The sequence below is a fragment of the Excalfactoria chinensis genome, chromosome 13 (genome assembly GCF_039878825.1).
Source record: "Excalfactoria chinensis isolate bCotChi1 chromosome 13, bCotChi1.hap2, whole genome shotgun sequence".
NCBI lineage: Eukaryota > Metazoa > Chordata > Aves > Galliformes > Phasianidae > Excalfactoria > Excalfactoria chinensis.
In genome coordinates this window covers 3,052,883-3,068,810 of record NC_092837.1, presented here as the reverse complement: position 1 = coordinate 3,068,810, position 15,928 = coordinate 3,052,883, and the positions used below count along the sequence as shown (strand labels likewise).

At 48.3% G+C, this 15,928-nt stretch overlaps 1 protein-coding gene and 1 long non-coding RNA gene across 3 annotated transcripts in view; one reads left to right on the top strand and one right to left on the bottom strand.

The window, feature by feature from the left end:
* Positions 1–15,928, bottom strand: part of LOC140258408 (uncharacterized) — a 56,035-nt gene that overhangs the window by 35,995 nt on the left and 4,112 nt on the right. The gene's annotated exons all lie outside the window — the stretch shown is intronic.
* On the top strand, positions 7,636–15,005 carry CXCL14 (C-X-C motif chemokine ligand 14). Its single transcript, XM_072348531.1, has 4 exons — positions 7,636–7,868; positions 8,696–8,801; positions 12,609–12,719; positions 13,871–15,005. Exons 1-4 carry the CDS (start codon positions 7,805–7,807, stop codon positions 13,884–13,886), a joined length of 297 nt encoding a protein of 98 aa, XP_072204632.1. The 5' UTR covers positions 7,636–7,804; the 3' UTR covers positions 13,887–15,005.

Below are 15,928 nucleotides of genomic sequence, written 5' to 3'. Positions count from 1 at the left end.
TCCTGCCACCTCTGCCTCCCTGTCCTTGTACCCTTTGATTCCCTCCAGGAAGAAAAGCCAGGCATGTGGGCTGGAGAGAAGCCATGGCACCTGCATATATGTCAGGTTATTATTGGAGTACCATGAGTCAGTGCCTTGGGAAGCAAAAGTTGACTTGCCCCAGTATGAGAAAGGCTCACATTAATTCAGGGTAAAAAAAGCTCTTTGAATAGTTTGTGACCACTCACCCTGTTTCATTAGGGTATGGGGGCACTGCTGTTCTGCAGACAGGGAGAAGTGAGGAGGCAGCAGCTCCAGGAGCACAGGGACACACAAAGAACAGCACCATGGGCACCACTTTGGGCACAGAAGCAGGAAATATTCTGCAGAGCAGGAAAGCACAACCGACGGAAGAAATAAGCCCTTAAGATATTTCAGTCTTTGCAGCCCCCATCTTTCTAAAGGCAGCCTCCAGGCAGAGCCACAGGCTGTAATACAAATCCCTGCATGCATAATACAGCGGTGACAAACTGCCTGCAGCCTTCACAAGAACCACAGAATCATTAAGGTTGGAAAAAACCACTAAGACCATCTAGTCCAACTGCCAGCCCATGCACACCATGGTCAGTAAGCCATGACCCTGACGCACTGGAGACAGCATTTGCTTCTTTCTCCTGGAGGCTGCAGACAAAGCAAAGGGCAGTATGCTGAAGGCTACCATAAGCCTCTACCTGCTCCTTGTTCCTCTGTGCTCCCCCAGTGACCATAAACCTGTGAATTCACACCTAACATGTAGCACAATGACATTTGCTGGAGACACACTACATGCAAAACTCAGCTGCCCTGAAGTGTGACATTAGGGTGCTATATACCCTCAGCTGTTTGCTGCTGTGTCCAGACTTCCCATAAGGAATGAAAGGAAAGTTTACAAGAACTTCAGCATAGCTGAAAATGCCATTGTGCGTAGTCACGGGGGTGAGGGGTGGATGGAAGTGAATGCTTAGCTTGAGCTGGACCAATTTAAGAGGTTCTTAAGGAAAAATGCATACAATGAGTCAAGTCAGTCGTGGCATTGCTCAGAAGGGTCACACCAGCCAGCAGCTAGCGTGACCATGGACACGGCACCAGGCCAATGAAGAAGGCAGACATACCGTGCCTTTTCCCCTTCTTGCAGCAAGCCATAGCCGATAGCTTCATTTGGAGCTGTTTACATGCTAAAGGCATTGCTCTGGGTACAAACATGTCTAAAGACTGTGTGGGCTGCTTCTCATGCTCAGAAAGTGCATTTTGCTACTCAGGAGCCAATCCAGCATCCCATTTTCACTTCCGGAGAGCAGTTCCCAGGCGACTCTCTTCCGCTGACCTTCCCCAGTGAGGAACACCGCAGGCCTTTGAAGATGCAGCCAATAATCCCAATTCTCCTTGGCAAGGACCAACATCTGCAGGGCGGCCGTCCCACCTGGTGCTCACAGAGCAATGGGGTGGGCTGCACAGAGCTCCTCCCAGGCCAGGCACAAAATGCAACTGGAGAAATTGGAATATTCTGACTGTAAGGTATCAAAACAATAGGCATAGATGCAGGAAGCAGAGCGCTGGCAAGGCTTGGGCTGCACAGAGATGGCCTCTGTGCTGTTGCCACTCACTGTGTGCAGGCTTGGTGAGCAATTGCTGTTTAGGAGCTTTCTTTTGTGTGATATTCTTTGCATTTGGGGGAAGCTTCAGTTTTGGAGCCTGTTACTGAAACCAAGGTGTTCTTATTGCTGAAGCACCCCAAAAAGCAATGGGAATCTCAATACGGCAGGGGGAGGACTGCTGCACAGCACAACCAAAGGCACTGCTAAGTGAAAAGATGAGCCCACCAGCACCGCCTGGAAGGGAAACCAGTGCCCAACCAGCAAACACGTGCAAAGCACCAGAGATACAAATGCCAATGAAGAATTTATGAAGGCGAAGGAGTTAATTAGAGAGACTTCAGTCTTAAGAAACGGTGACAGTAGCACAGAGATAAATCATTCATTTTGGCCTCCGGCAGCACCTGCCTGCTGTCAGCCAGCTGGTTGAGACCTGAGACCAGGCTTGTGTGTCAGGGCAGGAGCAAAACCCGACTGTGTGTGCACAGGCAGACAGGAGCTGGCAGATGGCTGCAAGAACCCGAACCTTTGCTCACAGGTACCAAAAGGACAGGGCAAACACACCAGGCCAAGAACACAACAATCATTTTTTCAGCCTCCAGTGCAAGTTTTTTTGACACTGTATGGAGTGGTGAAGATCTTTTTGTCTATGTCAGTGTTAAGCATCTGCGATGCCTCTTTGATAATGGCCTGGAGAGGGAGGGTGCGTGCTGCTCAGCCCCCATGAGATGCTCTTACCCAGTTGATGTTGAGGTGATGGCATCCCCCATCTCAAACCATGACCTCATATAGCAGCATCCCACTGCTTCCATCTGAGATGGGCCACTGCCTCCCAAACCCCTGCAGAGGATCACAACTTAAAACAAAACCATCTATCTAGCTCTGCTAAAAATATAAGAATATTTGATCCTCCAAAGGGAAAATTTCCCAATTCACTATATGAAATAACCCCTAAAGTGGCATTTCCTTTGATTTCTCATTTCCTTTTATTTTTCCATTGGTCTCATCACATTCTCTTGGCTCATCTCATAGAGCAAAGCAAGAGGACAGCTAATCTGTTTTCCCTCTGCACTTCTTAATATCCTCTTGATTGAAATTCACATTAACTCTTAGGTACCCTAAACTCACAGGACATCCATAAATCCACATCCACTCCCATAAAAATCAGCTGCACTGAAATTTCTCCACCAAGTCAGTGAGAGCTGGGGAGATCTCAGGTATGGGCCAAGCATACCTTACTGTGAAAGGATAGAAGTGCCAACCATTGAGCGTTTCTACATTGCCGGTTAATTCAGTACTTCTCAACTTTGTGCAACCCCAAGAGTCATTTCACTGCATTACTGTGCCTTTGCTACACGAATACAGTTTTGGAATGATAGAATCTTAGAATCATTAAGGCAGGTTCTTTTTAGACCACTAAGATCACCTAGTCTGACCGTGGACCCATCACCACCATACCCACTTGGGCACAACCCTCCCCTGCAGGATTAAGGCTCCATTCTGCTTCCAGATCACCTGAGCAACAACTGCCTGCCTTAGAGCCAGCCAACTGCCAGGAGAGGCTGCCAAAGGCTCTAGGAAATAACTGTGAGCTGGACACAGCTTTGTCCCTGAGAGAGAAGGCGGTGGAGCCCTAAATTTAGAGCATGGAGTGGGGGGCTGCATAGCAGCTTTACAAGCCCTGTCCCTTCCCTGTGCTGCTGTGCAGCCCTACAACATCGTTGTGTTCAATATTTGTGCATTTTATCAGACCCACCTTATTCTCTTGCTGATTTCTCATTTAATTTCAGCAACAAACACCACTTCTACTTCATCACATCAGCTCTCCAACGTGCCATCCTTGCACAATGTTATGATGGATGGCAGCCTACTAATCTTCCATTAAACATCCGAAGTCTGCATCGTTAACTCATTCATTTTGTTTATCTTTAAAGACGTTACACATGCTTTCCATCCCAAGGGGTGAAAACACTCAGCATATGAAAAATACCCATCATTACCAAGACACAGCTCAGCAGAAAATACAGAGATGGGCAGCACCTAAACTAGCTGCAGCAGACAGGGATAATTAAGCTTGTGATGGCTTTAAATGAGGAAGAATTTCATCTAATACCTTTAAGTCTCCATCCTGAATAGTTTTGTTGCCACAGTTAAGGGGCAACGGTAAGCAGTAAGGAAAGCAATCAGTCCATCCTTGGATTTCCTCAAAGAGAACAGAACAGCCCAGAGCTTTGCAGAAGTCCCTGAAGAGCTGCAGCAGAAAAGTCCCAGAGGTACAGCACAACAGGTCCGGAGTGATGATGGATCACCTTCTGCTCTTTCTGCTGCCTTTAGTGGTGGTAAATAGCCCTAGGCTGATGGGCTGGCAGAGGACCCGCTGTCTTTTCAGAGAAGTGGCATTAACCAGCATGGAGGAAACTGCCTATAGCTTATCACACACAGCAGTGTCCTACCCTATCCATAAAGCCGTTCCACATGAAAACATGACAGGAACAAATTGACCCAAACTACCCCTTCTACACAGGAAAAGAGCTGTGAAGTGCAAATCAGGAAGGCACAATCTGTTTACTGCCCTGGGGATGTAGGACACATTTCCCCAGCCATAGGACAAGAGGTAATGGCCTCAAGTTGCACCAGGGGAGGTTGGAAAAGTTTATTCTTTTAAAGAGTGGTCAGACATTGGCACAGGTGAGCATGGTGGTGTCACTGTCCCTAGAGGTGCTCAAGGAGCGTGCAGATATGACACCTGGGGACGTCATTAGTGGGCATAGTGAGAACAGGATGGACTTAATGGACTCAGAGGTCTTTCCCAACCTTAATGATTCTATGAGATGTTCTCCATCCAACCCACGTGTTGCATCGGATAAGGACAGCCATACAGCATCCTGGTTCAAGTACACAGCCCAGAGCCAAGAATTAAAACCATTTAGGAAAGGGAGAAGGGAACTGAACCCCAGTGCCATCCTAAGCAGGGTACCAGCAGCTGCCTCGTTTGCCAGTCCAACTCGTTTCATGACTACATGCAAAAATAAATGCCTGCAATGGTTCTCAGCTCAGAGAACTGAAAGGACTGTATCAAGGCAAACTGTGCTCTCACACAAAAACAAATGGTAAGTTGTAACAGACAAGGAAGTGAGTCAGTAGGAACTTCAAAACAACTCACTATTTTCTCAACATAAAACACCACAAAAGGTGGGATTAAACCTTTTGTTTGCATCTCAAGGTGATTCTCGGATCACCTACCCGAAGCTCTGGGCTCAGCTTGGCCGTGCTATTGAAACCCCTTTAATGATTCATGATGACGAGCTTCAAAGAGCTCCCACACACAACAAGAGACCAACTCGTTCTGATCTCAGCACAAAACTCCAGCTTGGTGAATAATTCAGGTCTGTGAAGAGAACTGTCTTAAAACTGCTCCCAGGAGAAGGAGCAGAGTCTCGAGTTTAATCTCATAATGGAAATAAAAAATAAAAAGGAAAATATCAAAAGAAAGCAGTGACTGCAAAAACAATACGAGGCTTCTTTTGCAAAATTCAGCCGTTGTGAAACTCCACAGAAGGGAACGCAGCTGTTTTCCCTGAATTATGTTTCATGTTTCCCGAGACAAAAGATGAAATATAAAGCTTTGACTTTCAACTCGCGATAGACAAACACATAAAGGATGACACAACTACTGTGCATTGCTATGGAGGCATGAAAAGGGCTGTCTGGAGCAAAAGGTGGAAACACAGCTTTGCCCACATCCCTGACCACATCCTCCAGTGAGGGAGGAAAGCATCACAGGAGCAGCTTGCGACACGCTCCCAGATCTGTTTGCCCAAATCTGAGGCAATCTCCACTCACCTCAAGCCCGGGGCTGAGTTTTCTGCTGGCTCTGCATCTCACCCATGTCACACATTGCATCTGATGCCAAACACTAAGAGGCGACACGGCCCCAAAATCTCAAGAAGTTAACTGCATCATCCAGGAGACAACTCTGTACAACACACAATTCATCTGTGCTCCTTAGTTCTGAATGAGTGAGAATGTAAGCCTGATTCCTGCCCCAGACTCCTGAATTGATACCCAGGGATTGTGTCACACTGTCACATCCCTCCAAATGCTTAATCTCCTCAGCCAGATGATGAGGAGATTCTTAAACACAGCGCTTTGACTCAACAACAGTAAATAATATCAGCTTCATGGTCATAATGCAAATATTTTGCTCCTTCTCAACCCATGTATCTTTCCTTTCCCTTAAATCCATTACCAAACCTTCTTCCACCTCTGCGACTGTCATTTGGAGGTGGAGCAGGTGTCAGAAATAGCCAGACATGGCTGCCAAAATCTGCCACTCCACAGCCAGACACACCTTTGAGCTATCAGAAATAATTACTGTCAAGGTCAGCACGTGGCACAGCCAAACTGCTTGGGCACACAGCATGCAGTTACCATTCCGACGCACATCTCATACACATCCATTTCACCACGTAAATCAGAACTAAAACAGCATTCTGCTTATTACGTAGCTCATAAGATTGGCTCCTCTGACACTTGTTAACAAGAGTCATATAAAACAAGAGGATTCATTCCTGGAAAACTCAAGAATTGCCCTTCCTGCAGCCTGTACATCAGTTTCTCAGTTTGGGGGATGTTCAAATTGCCAACGGCTAAAGCTGCACCCAATTTTTATTAGTAGAGGGGAGGGAAGATGGTTTTCCCTTCCCACAGCCCTGTCTCAGCCCACCGCTGCTCACACACACATACACAGAGCAAGCAATGACCCCAGGCTGCAGCAGGGCTGGGATGTGTTTAAGCTGTATATCCCAATGCCCTGCCAGCATCCTCCCCACACAGCCAGCAACTGTTCTGGGATCTGCCTTTTCCAGTCTCCTTCAGTTTTTTTCCTTCCTCATGGGAACAGGGTGCTGCCAATGCCTTTCAAAGGTTTGCCCTGAGCTCTCACCAGGCCGCACCACAAACCTGCCCCTTTAGTTCTGTTGCCACTGAATAATACCCAGAGCAAATCTTTCCCACCAGGATTCAATCTTAGGAGCTGCTTTTAGAACCAAGCAGCCCAAATACCCAAAGCCTAACAAACACTCCCACACCTCCACACACCGACAGCCCTACCCAGAAATGCGCTTTTTTAACCCCAAAAGCCCCCTGCCACGTCCCCCGGTTCTCCGAATCAGGCTGTTCCCGGCGTGTCGGCACGTCCCGCATGAAACCCAGCTCTTGGAACAAGGCAGACAAACCGCCTGCGTGCAACGTGCAGGCTGCGTGTGGTACGGCTGTACTCACTGCCTGCCAACACCCGGCCGGGAACGCAGCGGGGCGGCCGCTGCCAATGGGAGGAAAACGGCCGGGTGGGAAACTTCAAATGGAAATGGGGCTGAAGGCGTGTAATGGGGCAGGGAGCGTGAGGCAGGGCTTCCCTAGCCAGGGGTATGGCTCGGGTCGGTTTGGGTTTGTGTGGGTATGGGAGCAGGGTGCTGAGAGTAGCCAGGGTCGGCGAAGGTGGTTATTAGCACCACGCTCTGAACGCGTCATGAGACTGGGGACCCGAGCGCTCCTCACCCCCTTCAGCTCCACTGGCAGAAGTGTGGAATTGGGATGCTGAGGATGCTCTTATAGCAAAAGTGAAATCACAATCAGCTTCTGCGAGGCAGAGGGAACACGCTTATATTCCTCAAAGTTTCTGCCCGTTGTTACCTTCGCAAAAAATTCCTGGAGCGTTTGCTCGAGCTACCCTAGAACTCTGATTTCCTGAAATACCCCATACGCCAAACCCACCTAACACCGCCCTCCGGAGCACGGCGTTAATCTCACCATCCATTTCACCCCATTTCCCTCCTCTCCGCAAATCGGAGGTGCCTCCCGCAGCCAGGTGAGCCCCCTCCGACCCCCATTCCCAAAGCGGGCACCCGGCAGAAGCCCAACGGGGCCGCGGCCGCCGCGTCCCCCCCGCCCGCCCCGTCCCTCCCCGCCGCCCGCCTCTCCCCCCGGGGCTGCGGAGCGGAGGGAGCCGCGCGGCCCCGCATGTTAATGAGGCGGCAGCACGGGCAGCGGGAGCGCATTTAAAAGGGGACGAGCGGGGGGGAACGCGGCAGAGCTCGGGCAGCAGCACCGCCCGCAGCCGCTCCTTCCCACCTCGAGTACAGGAACACAAGACCGAACCCCGCTGCGTGCGCTCGGGTACCTGCCGGCTCGCCATGAAGCTCCTGACAGCAGCCTTACTTCTGCTGTTCATCGCGATGTGTTTGGCCAGTGCGGAAGGTAAGAGGATTTTTGCCTATTCTCGTTTAAAGCTCTCTCCAGGGTGCGTTTTTTTTTTTTTACCCCCCACCCTATTTTCCTCCGAAAAGGACCGTTCCCTGCGTGTCACCCTAAGTACCGTATTGATTCCTCAATGGGAGGTAGTCTTGAGATATTTTTTGTTTTAAAAGGTAAAAGCAAAAATACAAAGTTGCATCCTCATAGCACACCCAGCGCCCCAGCTGCACCCCGTGCCCTCGCTGCTGGGGGGGAGGGGGGGGAGGCACAGCTCGAATCTCCCCCCCAAAACGAATAGCGATTTGCACAGGGACGACAGAGCCAAGTTAGAAGTGCACGAATCCCACTGCGTTTGCCAGGGTGCATTTTCTGCTGTGCACAAAACCGGCGGCTAAAGAAACGCTCGGCTTTTGTCTGGCTGCGAATGCACCGCAGCATCCGTGAGAAGAAAAAGGACTGAAAGTGCTCCAAACTGTGAGAGAGACAAGAGCAAAATGAGAAAGGAGCCGAGAAGGGCATTTGCTTTTTCGGTTTAAGGTGAATTCCTGCATTGCCGTTTCCCTCCTGCTCAATACAATTATATCCAATCCCAACAGGTGCACTTCACAAAGCTCTCCTATTTACCGAGCTTCAGAACTGCTCTAAAATACATTTCTTAGGGAGCTGCTACCTGTGGCAAAGAAAACATCACTCTTATTAAGCACAGCAGCAACACGAAACGCGGCTTTTCCCCTCGGTGCCTGGCAGAGCGGGCTGCAGCCTGCAAGCACACACGGTGGGGGGGGGGACATCGGGCACACCGGAGGGTGAGCAAATGCTTTCTCTTCTAGGCGTAAAGTGCAAGTGCTCGAGGAAAGGGCCGAAAATAAGATTCTCTAATGTACGGAAGCTGGAAATAAAACCGAGGTACCCATTTTGTGTGGAGGAGATGATTATGTAAGTTTCCCTTCATTTTATTTTTTTCCCCTTTCTGTTTTATTGTCAGCTGAATTCTATTTGCTTTACTCTGCGAGACCTTTCTTTGCTCTTTGCTTTTATCATTCTCTGGCATGCCAGCTCTGGGGAAAAAAGTCACTTGCTGTCTTCTCCAATGCAATAAATGTGCAATTCCGATCAAGAACTCTGCTATCAGTTTTTGATGCTCTTGCCTGCTCGAGGGATCATATGCAGAACAGGTAGCAATAAAAGGAGAATAAGTTTGAGTGAAAACAGGGACCAAAACCACGTTGAGCTGCTTGCTGTGAAATCCAGAACTATCACCAGAGTTTTTTGGGATGAGCAAAGTGAGAAAAAGAGCAGGATTTGCTTCTGCACAGAGTTTCATCCCAACCAGAGTCGTCAAAACGACACAGCCCTGTGTGCTGCATGGGATCACCCAGCACAGAACTCTCCTCCAAGCTGCACTGCCAGCCCTGAGCGATGCTGCTGGAAGCCTTGGAACAATGTACAGCAAAGCAAGGCAGCCACAGGGATTAACAGCATCTCTGATGGAGCAGTTTCCTTCCCCCCCCACCCTCCCCATTTTAAATATGAGTGATTCACAGGGGTTCTCTGTCCTGGCTTGGACAACTTCCAATGCCCCACAAAACCCCAGCACATGGAGCTGGATAATGACCGGAGTAACTGAGAAAACTGCAATGAGATTGCCACCTACAACAGGGATAAAAGGGTCCTGAGTGCAACTGCACACCCCAAAATGCTACAGACCAGTTCACTCCGGTGTTCACTCCCCATTCACAGAAAGGACCTCAGCATCCTGCCCTGCACCATAAGATCCCCAGGGCCCCATCCTGCCAGTCCCATTCTGCCCACCCTGCCTGCACAACCATCGTGATGCCTCCACAGCTGAGCCCATCCCTGCAGAGATGCTGCCCAGGGCAGCAAAGCTCTGTGGCACAGGACTGGAGATCTGCAACAGGCTTCCCCACATTGACAACATTGTCCCTGTGAGCAACCGAGCCATGCTTGGCAGCCAGCAGAGGGGAGAACACCACGTGTGGAATAGATTTCATTCATGCAACTTCTCCTTTTCCATCAGGAAGCTGGGAAATCCCCAATGCCTGGGTTGCTATCCCAGCAGAGAGCTATGCAAATGCAAAGCAATGCTATTCAAGCCCACAAAACTTCAGCAGCTGCTGGGACAGAACTGTCCCATCACTCTCCCATGCTCCTGGAGACACCCATGGGCCAGTAACATGCTGCCATCGCTGCCTTCCCAGCCACCCCACTGCAGCCTGAACAAGTTCAAATTAATATTCAGAGCCAAGGGATCTGTGAGTCTCCGGCCGCGGCACAGAAGAGCTGAATTCCTGCAGCCCAGTGTTTGTTGCTGTGGTGATTGTTTAAAATGAGTTGATGAAGCTGCTTTCCCTCCTGCTTTCCTCAAAAGCTCTTGTACCCCACACAAGTGAAACATGATAGAAACGAGGTCTGGCAGATTAGGAGGGGTGTGGATGCAGTTTAGCAAAGCCTCAGGTGCAGGGTGAGAGCTGAACTAAGTCCTAGCCCTGGTTAAAGCCTACCTGAATTCATGGCACACCAAGTAGGAGGCACTTTTCCTCCCTCTGGAATTAAAAAAAGAGGGAGTTTTAACACTTTGTCTGAAAGCAGCCATCCCTTCTGTGCATCTCCAAGAGGGGAACATATCTGGTGCTTAACACAGAGCTGGGGAAGTGAATATATCAGGGACAGTGTTGGCACAAGGACTCTCAGACACACAAATGCCACATGGGGAAGCCCCCTGGAGCTGTAAGAGACCTGCAGCATCCATCCTGCTCAGCCTGTCCCTGCAGCACACCCAGACAGGTCAGGAACTCAGCTCCTACAGTCTCTCTTCCTAAGCACATGGCACTAAACCTGCCCAGCAGCATGCCTGCACCCCAAGGTGGCATTGCCCCACATACTCCTGCTGCCACCACCCAGGGCTATGCCCTCAGCACCAAGAACCACAGGGATGTCACACAGATCTACACTTGACATCAAAGCAACGCATCTCAGCCAAGAAAAATCTCTCTTGTATGGTGCACTTCTCAGATGAACAACTGAGAAATGCACCGTACATCTCCTCTTCCTTGCACTGCAGGGTCAGAGTTGTCCTTCAGTCTCTTCTGTTTCTCAGAGGAGCTCCTCTCCTCCCGTGATGCATCTTGGCTATCACTTTCTGGAAATATCCAGTGTGCTCTGTCATAAGAGAAACTCAAACCAAGATCTGGCATAGGTCAGTGCAGATGGTACAGCCAAGGAGGTGACAGCTGGACAGAGAAACATCATGCCAACCTCAAGCTTTCTAAAACCTGCATGCTTTGTGTCTTCACTAAGCTTGGTTTCACCGCCTTTCTCATGTACTGATCCCCAGGGGCTGGCTGAGGTGGCATCAGTGATCCACAGGTTGAAGCAGTGACCCCTCTCCCTTTCCATCCTCTGCAGCCCAGAGACTTTTGAAGGCCATCAAATGTTCTTCTGTGCATTGGGGAAGAGCTAAGTCCTCCCAACAAGTAACCTGAGGATTACACCTTGTTTTCTATGACTTTAGCTTACCCTTGGTGGGGGGAAAGCAGAGAAAGGGAGCAGGAATGCAGGGTCATTGAAAAGGAAGAAACTGAGCCCATTGTACAACACTGAAATGGGAAACGCAGTGGGACCCTCAGCTGAACAGACAGCAATCAGCAGTGTTTCACTTCCCACAAGGGTGGAAAGTGCAGCAGGGGGTGTACTGGGAAAGCACATGAGGCATTCTGGTTGTGCCAAGAGATGCTCAGCTCCTTTCTGAACCAAACCATGCCAGAAACCTATTATATTCACAGATATTTCTGGTTTTCTATTTGGCTATTCATGTTTCTAGAAGCATTTGACTAATTCTATTATAAACATCCTGGGTAAACTGGAAACCCTCCGCTTTTTGTGGATGGTATTTACTGAAAATGAAATAAAGCCAATAAAAAACTGTAGGGTTTCCTCAACCACCAAATGAGCAACTAAACTGGAAAACCACTTTGTGTTGAGCCCTGAGAAGCACTAACAGCCCACATCTCCAGAGAGCCAACATCTGGAGAAGCAGTGCCAGGGTTCACACATCACCTTGATTGGGGCAGAGCCTCCAAGGCAGCAACACTGAGCAACCTGGGAGGAAACCTGGAGTGCCAGGCAGAGCTCTGCCTCGCAGCAATGCTCATCCTGGCACTGAGGGGACACCAAGGCAGTGCTGCTGACACAGGCACACTGATATGCCTGCAGTCACAGGAAGATGGAGCCCCAGCTGCCCTGCTGGGATCAGCAAGCACCCACCCATGTGCAAGTGTTTAAAATATGATTGAGTAAGGAGGAAAAAAAAAGATCCAGGTTTGATCTTTTCCCCTTGGATGCAACGTTGTTGAGCCTAAAGGAACCATCTCTTCCTGCAAAGACCTTGCAGCTGCCCAAATGAGCCCTAATTAAGCCAGCTATTAAACTCAAAAGGAAATACCTAACAGGCAGACAGAGCAACCCCACTGATTAAAAATAATGGGGACGTCTTCATCTGGTACAACTTAGTCTGGCTCTGCAGACAACATACTGAAGTGCACTGATTGATAACAGCTGAAGATCTGCTCCAACGTTCTTATAACTCAGGCAGCTGCCATAAAACACAGCAGGAAAACCTCCTGCTGCCCCATCACTGCCTGGGTGAGTGCCCTGAGCAATTCACGCACTGCCCTGCAGGCAGAGCTGTCTGCAGTGCCCATAACTTTCACGCTTCCCTTGCAGTGTGACCCTGTGGACAAAAGTGAGAGGAGAGCAGCAGCACTGCCTGAACCCCAAACGCCAGAACACAGTGAGGCTGCTGAAGTGGTACCGAGTATGGAAGGAGAAGGGCAGGTAAGAGAACGGGCACACACTGCCAGTGCTGCATCCAGCATAGGGGATGCATTTCATTGCCAAAATTATAAGTAGAAACGGATGCTCATGATACAATTTCTTTCCTGCCACATGTGCTGCTTGCTTCTATTTTAGCATTAGGCTGTTATAACTATAAATAAGTCGTTATTTTCTGCTAAACTCTTTGTCAGCTGATGATCTTGGCTATTTGCATGCACTCACCTCCTAGTTACAGCTAAAAAGCCAAGATGAAAGGCCAAATTACTTCCTCGCAGTCATAAGGAAAGCAGTCAGCAGAGCTGGGGTTACACTGCCCTACTTTATGCCACGCACTGCAGTTGCAAAACTTCAAAATCTACAACTCTCAATGCCACAGGTCTTGGCCAATGTTAACTATTGCATCATTCCCAGGGAATGCTGAGAGGCACTGCTACCTTTCCCCTTGCAAAGACCTATGTAATTGATGGCAAGCCATCAGGTTTTGTTGGTTGTTTAGGTTTGTTTGTTGGCACAGCTCCTGCCTGCTGCTCAGGCTCCTCCACAGCCCAAACTAAGCGCAGCAAGGAGATATTTCATACACAAAGAGCCCAATTTATTTCAGTGACTGAGTTTAAGCAAACAACTGGTCAGCACCTTTTGGGCCAGCTGTATCAAACCCACTGAGTTACCCTCCAGAAAAGGACAGGGGATTTAAAGGAAAACAGCACAAGCACTGCTTTCTTCCCCAAAACAGCACTGCCCCTGCTCTGTGTAAGACCATTTTCACCCAAGGAGCTTGAGCATGTTAGAGTTTGCAGCAAACAAGGCTGCCAGGTTTGCTCCTCAGGGTGTAAGCTAGAAAACTAACAGAGAGCCTGGTATTATTCCAAAGATGACATACTGTTAACTTACAATCCATCCTAATGCGGATGTACAACTATGATTTACTTCATGCTCACATGTAAGAGAGGGATTCTCCAGTGGTTAAAGAGTACTATTGGATGTGGATTTCCCCATTTTGCATGTCACACTCATTGCAGCCAAGTGCATCAATAGCTTTCCAACTTACTTAAGCAGAGGCTAACACTCTGGCTTCTGGGTTTTAATTATTTGGAATGGAGTTGTTTCCTTCGTGGCTTAAATAGTTTGCTCTCTGCTTTCCTCCTGTGCAGGGTTTATGAAGAATAGGAGGCGGCGATGCGAGGAATGGAGAGGACTCCCTTGGCTGGCGTAGGACTGGGCTCTGCAGAAGATTATTTCTCTCTCACAGACATAAGACACAAATTCTATATTATTATAAAGCACTTTTTACCAAGGGTCAGTTTTTACATTTTATAGCCGCGTGCAAAAGGCTTCCAGATTTCATGAGCATCTGTTGCACTTCAGATTTCACACCTGCCTGCATCATACCGAGGCTGGGGAAAAAAAAGAACAACTCATGTTTGGCATTTTAAAGAGGTTTGGTTGGTTTGGTTTTGTTGTTGTTTCCTGCTTTTTTTAATTGTTATCATTCATACTTCACTATGATCGCAATTGAGCTTTATAAGCTCACTAGACAATGTTTGTAAAGTATTCTCCAGCTGCGTCCCTCAACCCCCTTCAGCAACGGGGAAGCCTCAGGGCTGAGGCTGTTGGTCGTGTTGGCAGCCCCCAGTGGGGCAATGCTGGGACAGAACAGGAGCTGGGCGAGGTGCCACCAACACGCGGTGGCTGTGGTGCAGAAATGAGGTCCCTTGGCTCATCAGCAAGGGAGTGCGAGCACCACTGACGTACCTCTTCCTTCACAGACCTGGGGTCTTGCTGCAAGGTGAAGTGTACCACCCTTCCATCTAATTTTCCTACTCTCAAGAGCATTTCTAGGTCTTTTTTTTGTTACTAAGAACACGTTTAATTTCTTTCCTTCCTCCACCTGAAGCTCTCACACAAAGTTTGTGGCTTCAGTACTCAGCCATTTTCAGCTTCAAGACTATTGTGTATCATTTCCTAGATTTGTAGCAAAAAAAAAAAGCCTTTAAAAGGCACCTTTTTATGAAAAATACAGTAGGGCAAACATATAAATACCTACGTTTTAGTCACAATACAACATATTCATTATTTCGAATGTAATACTTCAATGTTAAGCAAAGCATTCCTCTTTTTAAAAGTAACAAAACTACCTTTTCGTTTGTAAATACACTCTAGGAAGTCTCCCTATACTATTCTTTTCTGTATAATGTTCTGTACCGCTAAATTATCGTATGCTATTTAAATGTTTGAGATACTTAGAAGGTTGCATGCAGATTTCATATTTCTTTCTAAGACAAATGGAAAAAAGTAATAAAAAATATATTTAAAAAAATATATATATGATCATTTCTCACAATTTTCCTTCAGGAACCCCAACCATTTCCAATCCCTTATTTCAGTGGGCAATTTTGTTGAGGGTAAAGCATTAAACTGGAGGCTGATGTAGAGTGGAGGCAACTTGATAACAGCAGGATTAGGAGAGCAGTTCTGCTGCTGTTTAATTCCCTTTTTCATTCCAGGATTTGGACTTCACCTAAACACTGAGGAATCCTACTACACAAACAATGGCTGTGTCGTGTGTTTATGGTAGAGTTATGTTAAATATAAACCAGCCACCCAGGGTGTATATAAAAGAGTAATATACGTCTAAAAAACACCTCAGCTAGATGGGGGAAGGCTGTAACCAAAGGGCTGTGAGCCCCCTCCTCTTCTCCTTGCAGTTTCAGCCCTTGCACCCAACACACCTCCCACCCCTCCAAGGTTCAACGCACAGAGTGATATTCTCAAACCCTGTGGATCTGAAAAGAAAAGCAGCAGGTAGAACAAAGAGGTTCTACACGCATTAAAGCCAGCCCTGCCCTGAGCAGCCTCAACTCCCACAGCAGTATCTGTGCTGCCTGAGCTCAGCAAACTGTGCCATATCCAGGCAATGCCTGGTCTCAGCTCAAGAGGTTTCTCCAGTTCAGACAGCAAATAAAGCACACACACACTACATGTATATTTACTGCGTTGATATTCCTGCAGAGATGGAGAACAGCTCTATCCCGCACAAGGATGCAGCAGTACCTTCCTAGTAAAATGCCCACTCCACTTCCCTTCCCCTACATAGAAGCCACACATCTGTCCTTTGGGACTGAAAATGAGGCCCCACCACAAGGGTGAGAACCTCTCCAGCATCCCCACCCCTCCCTGACCTCTGCCATGGGTATCACCTGTTCAAGAGC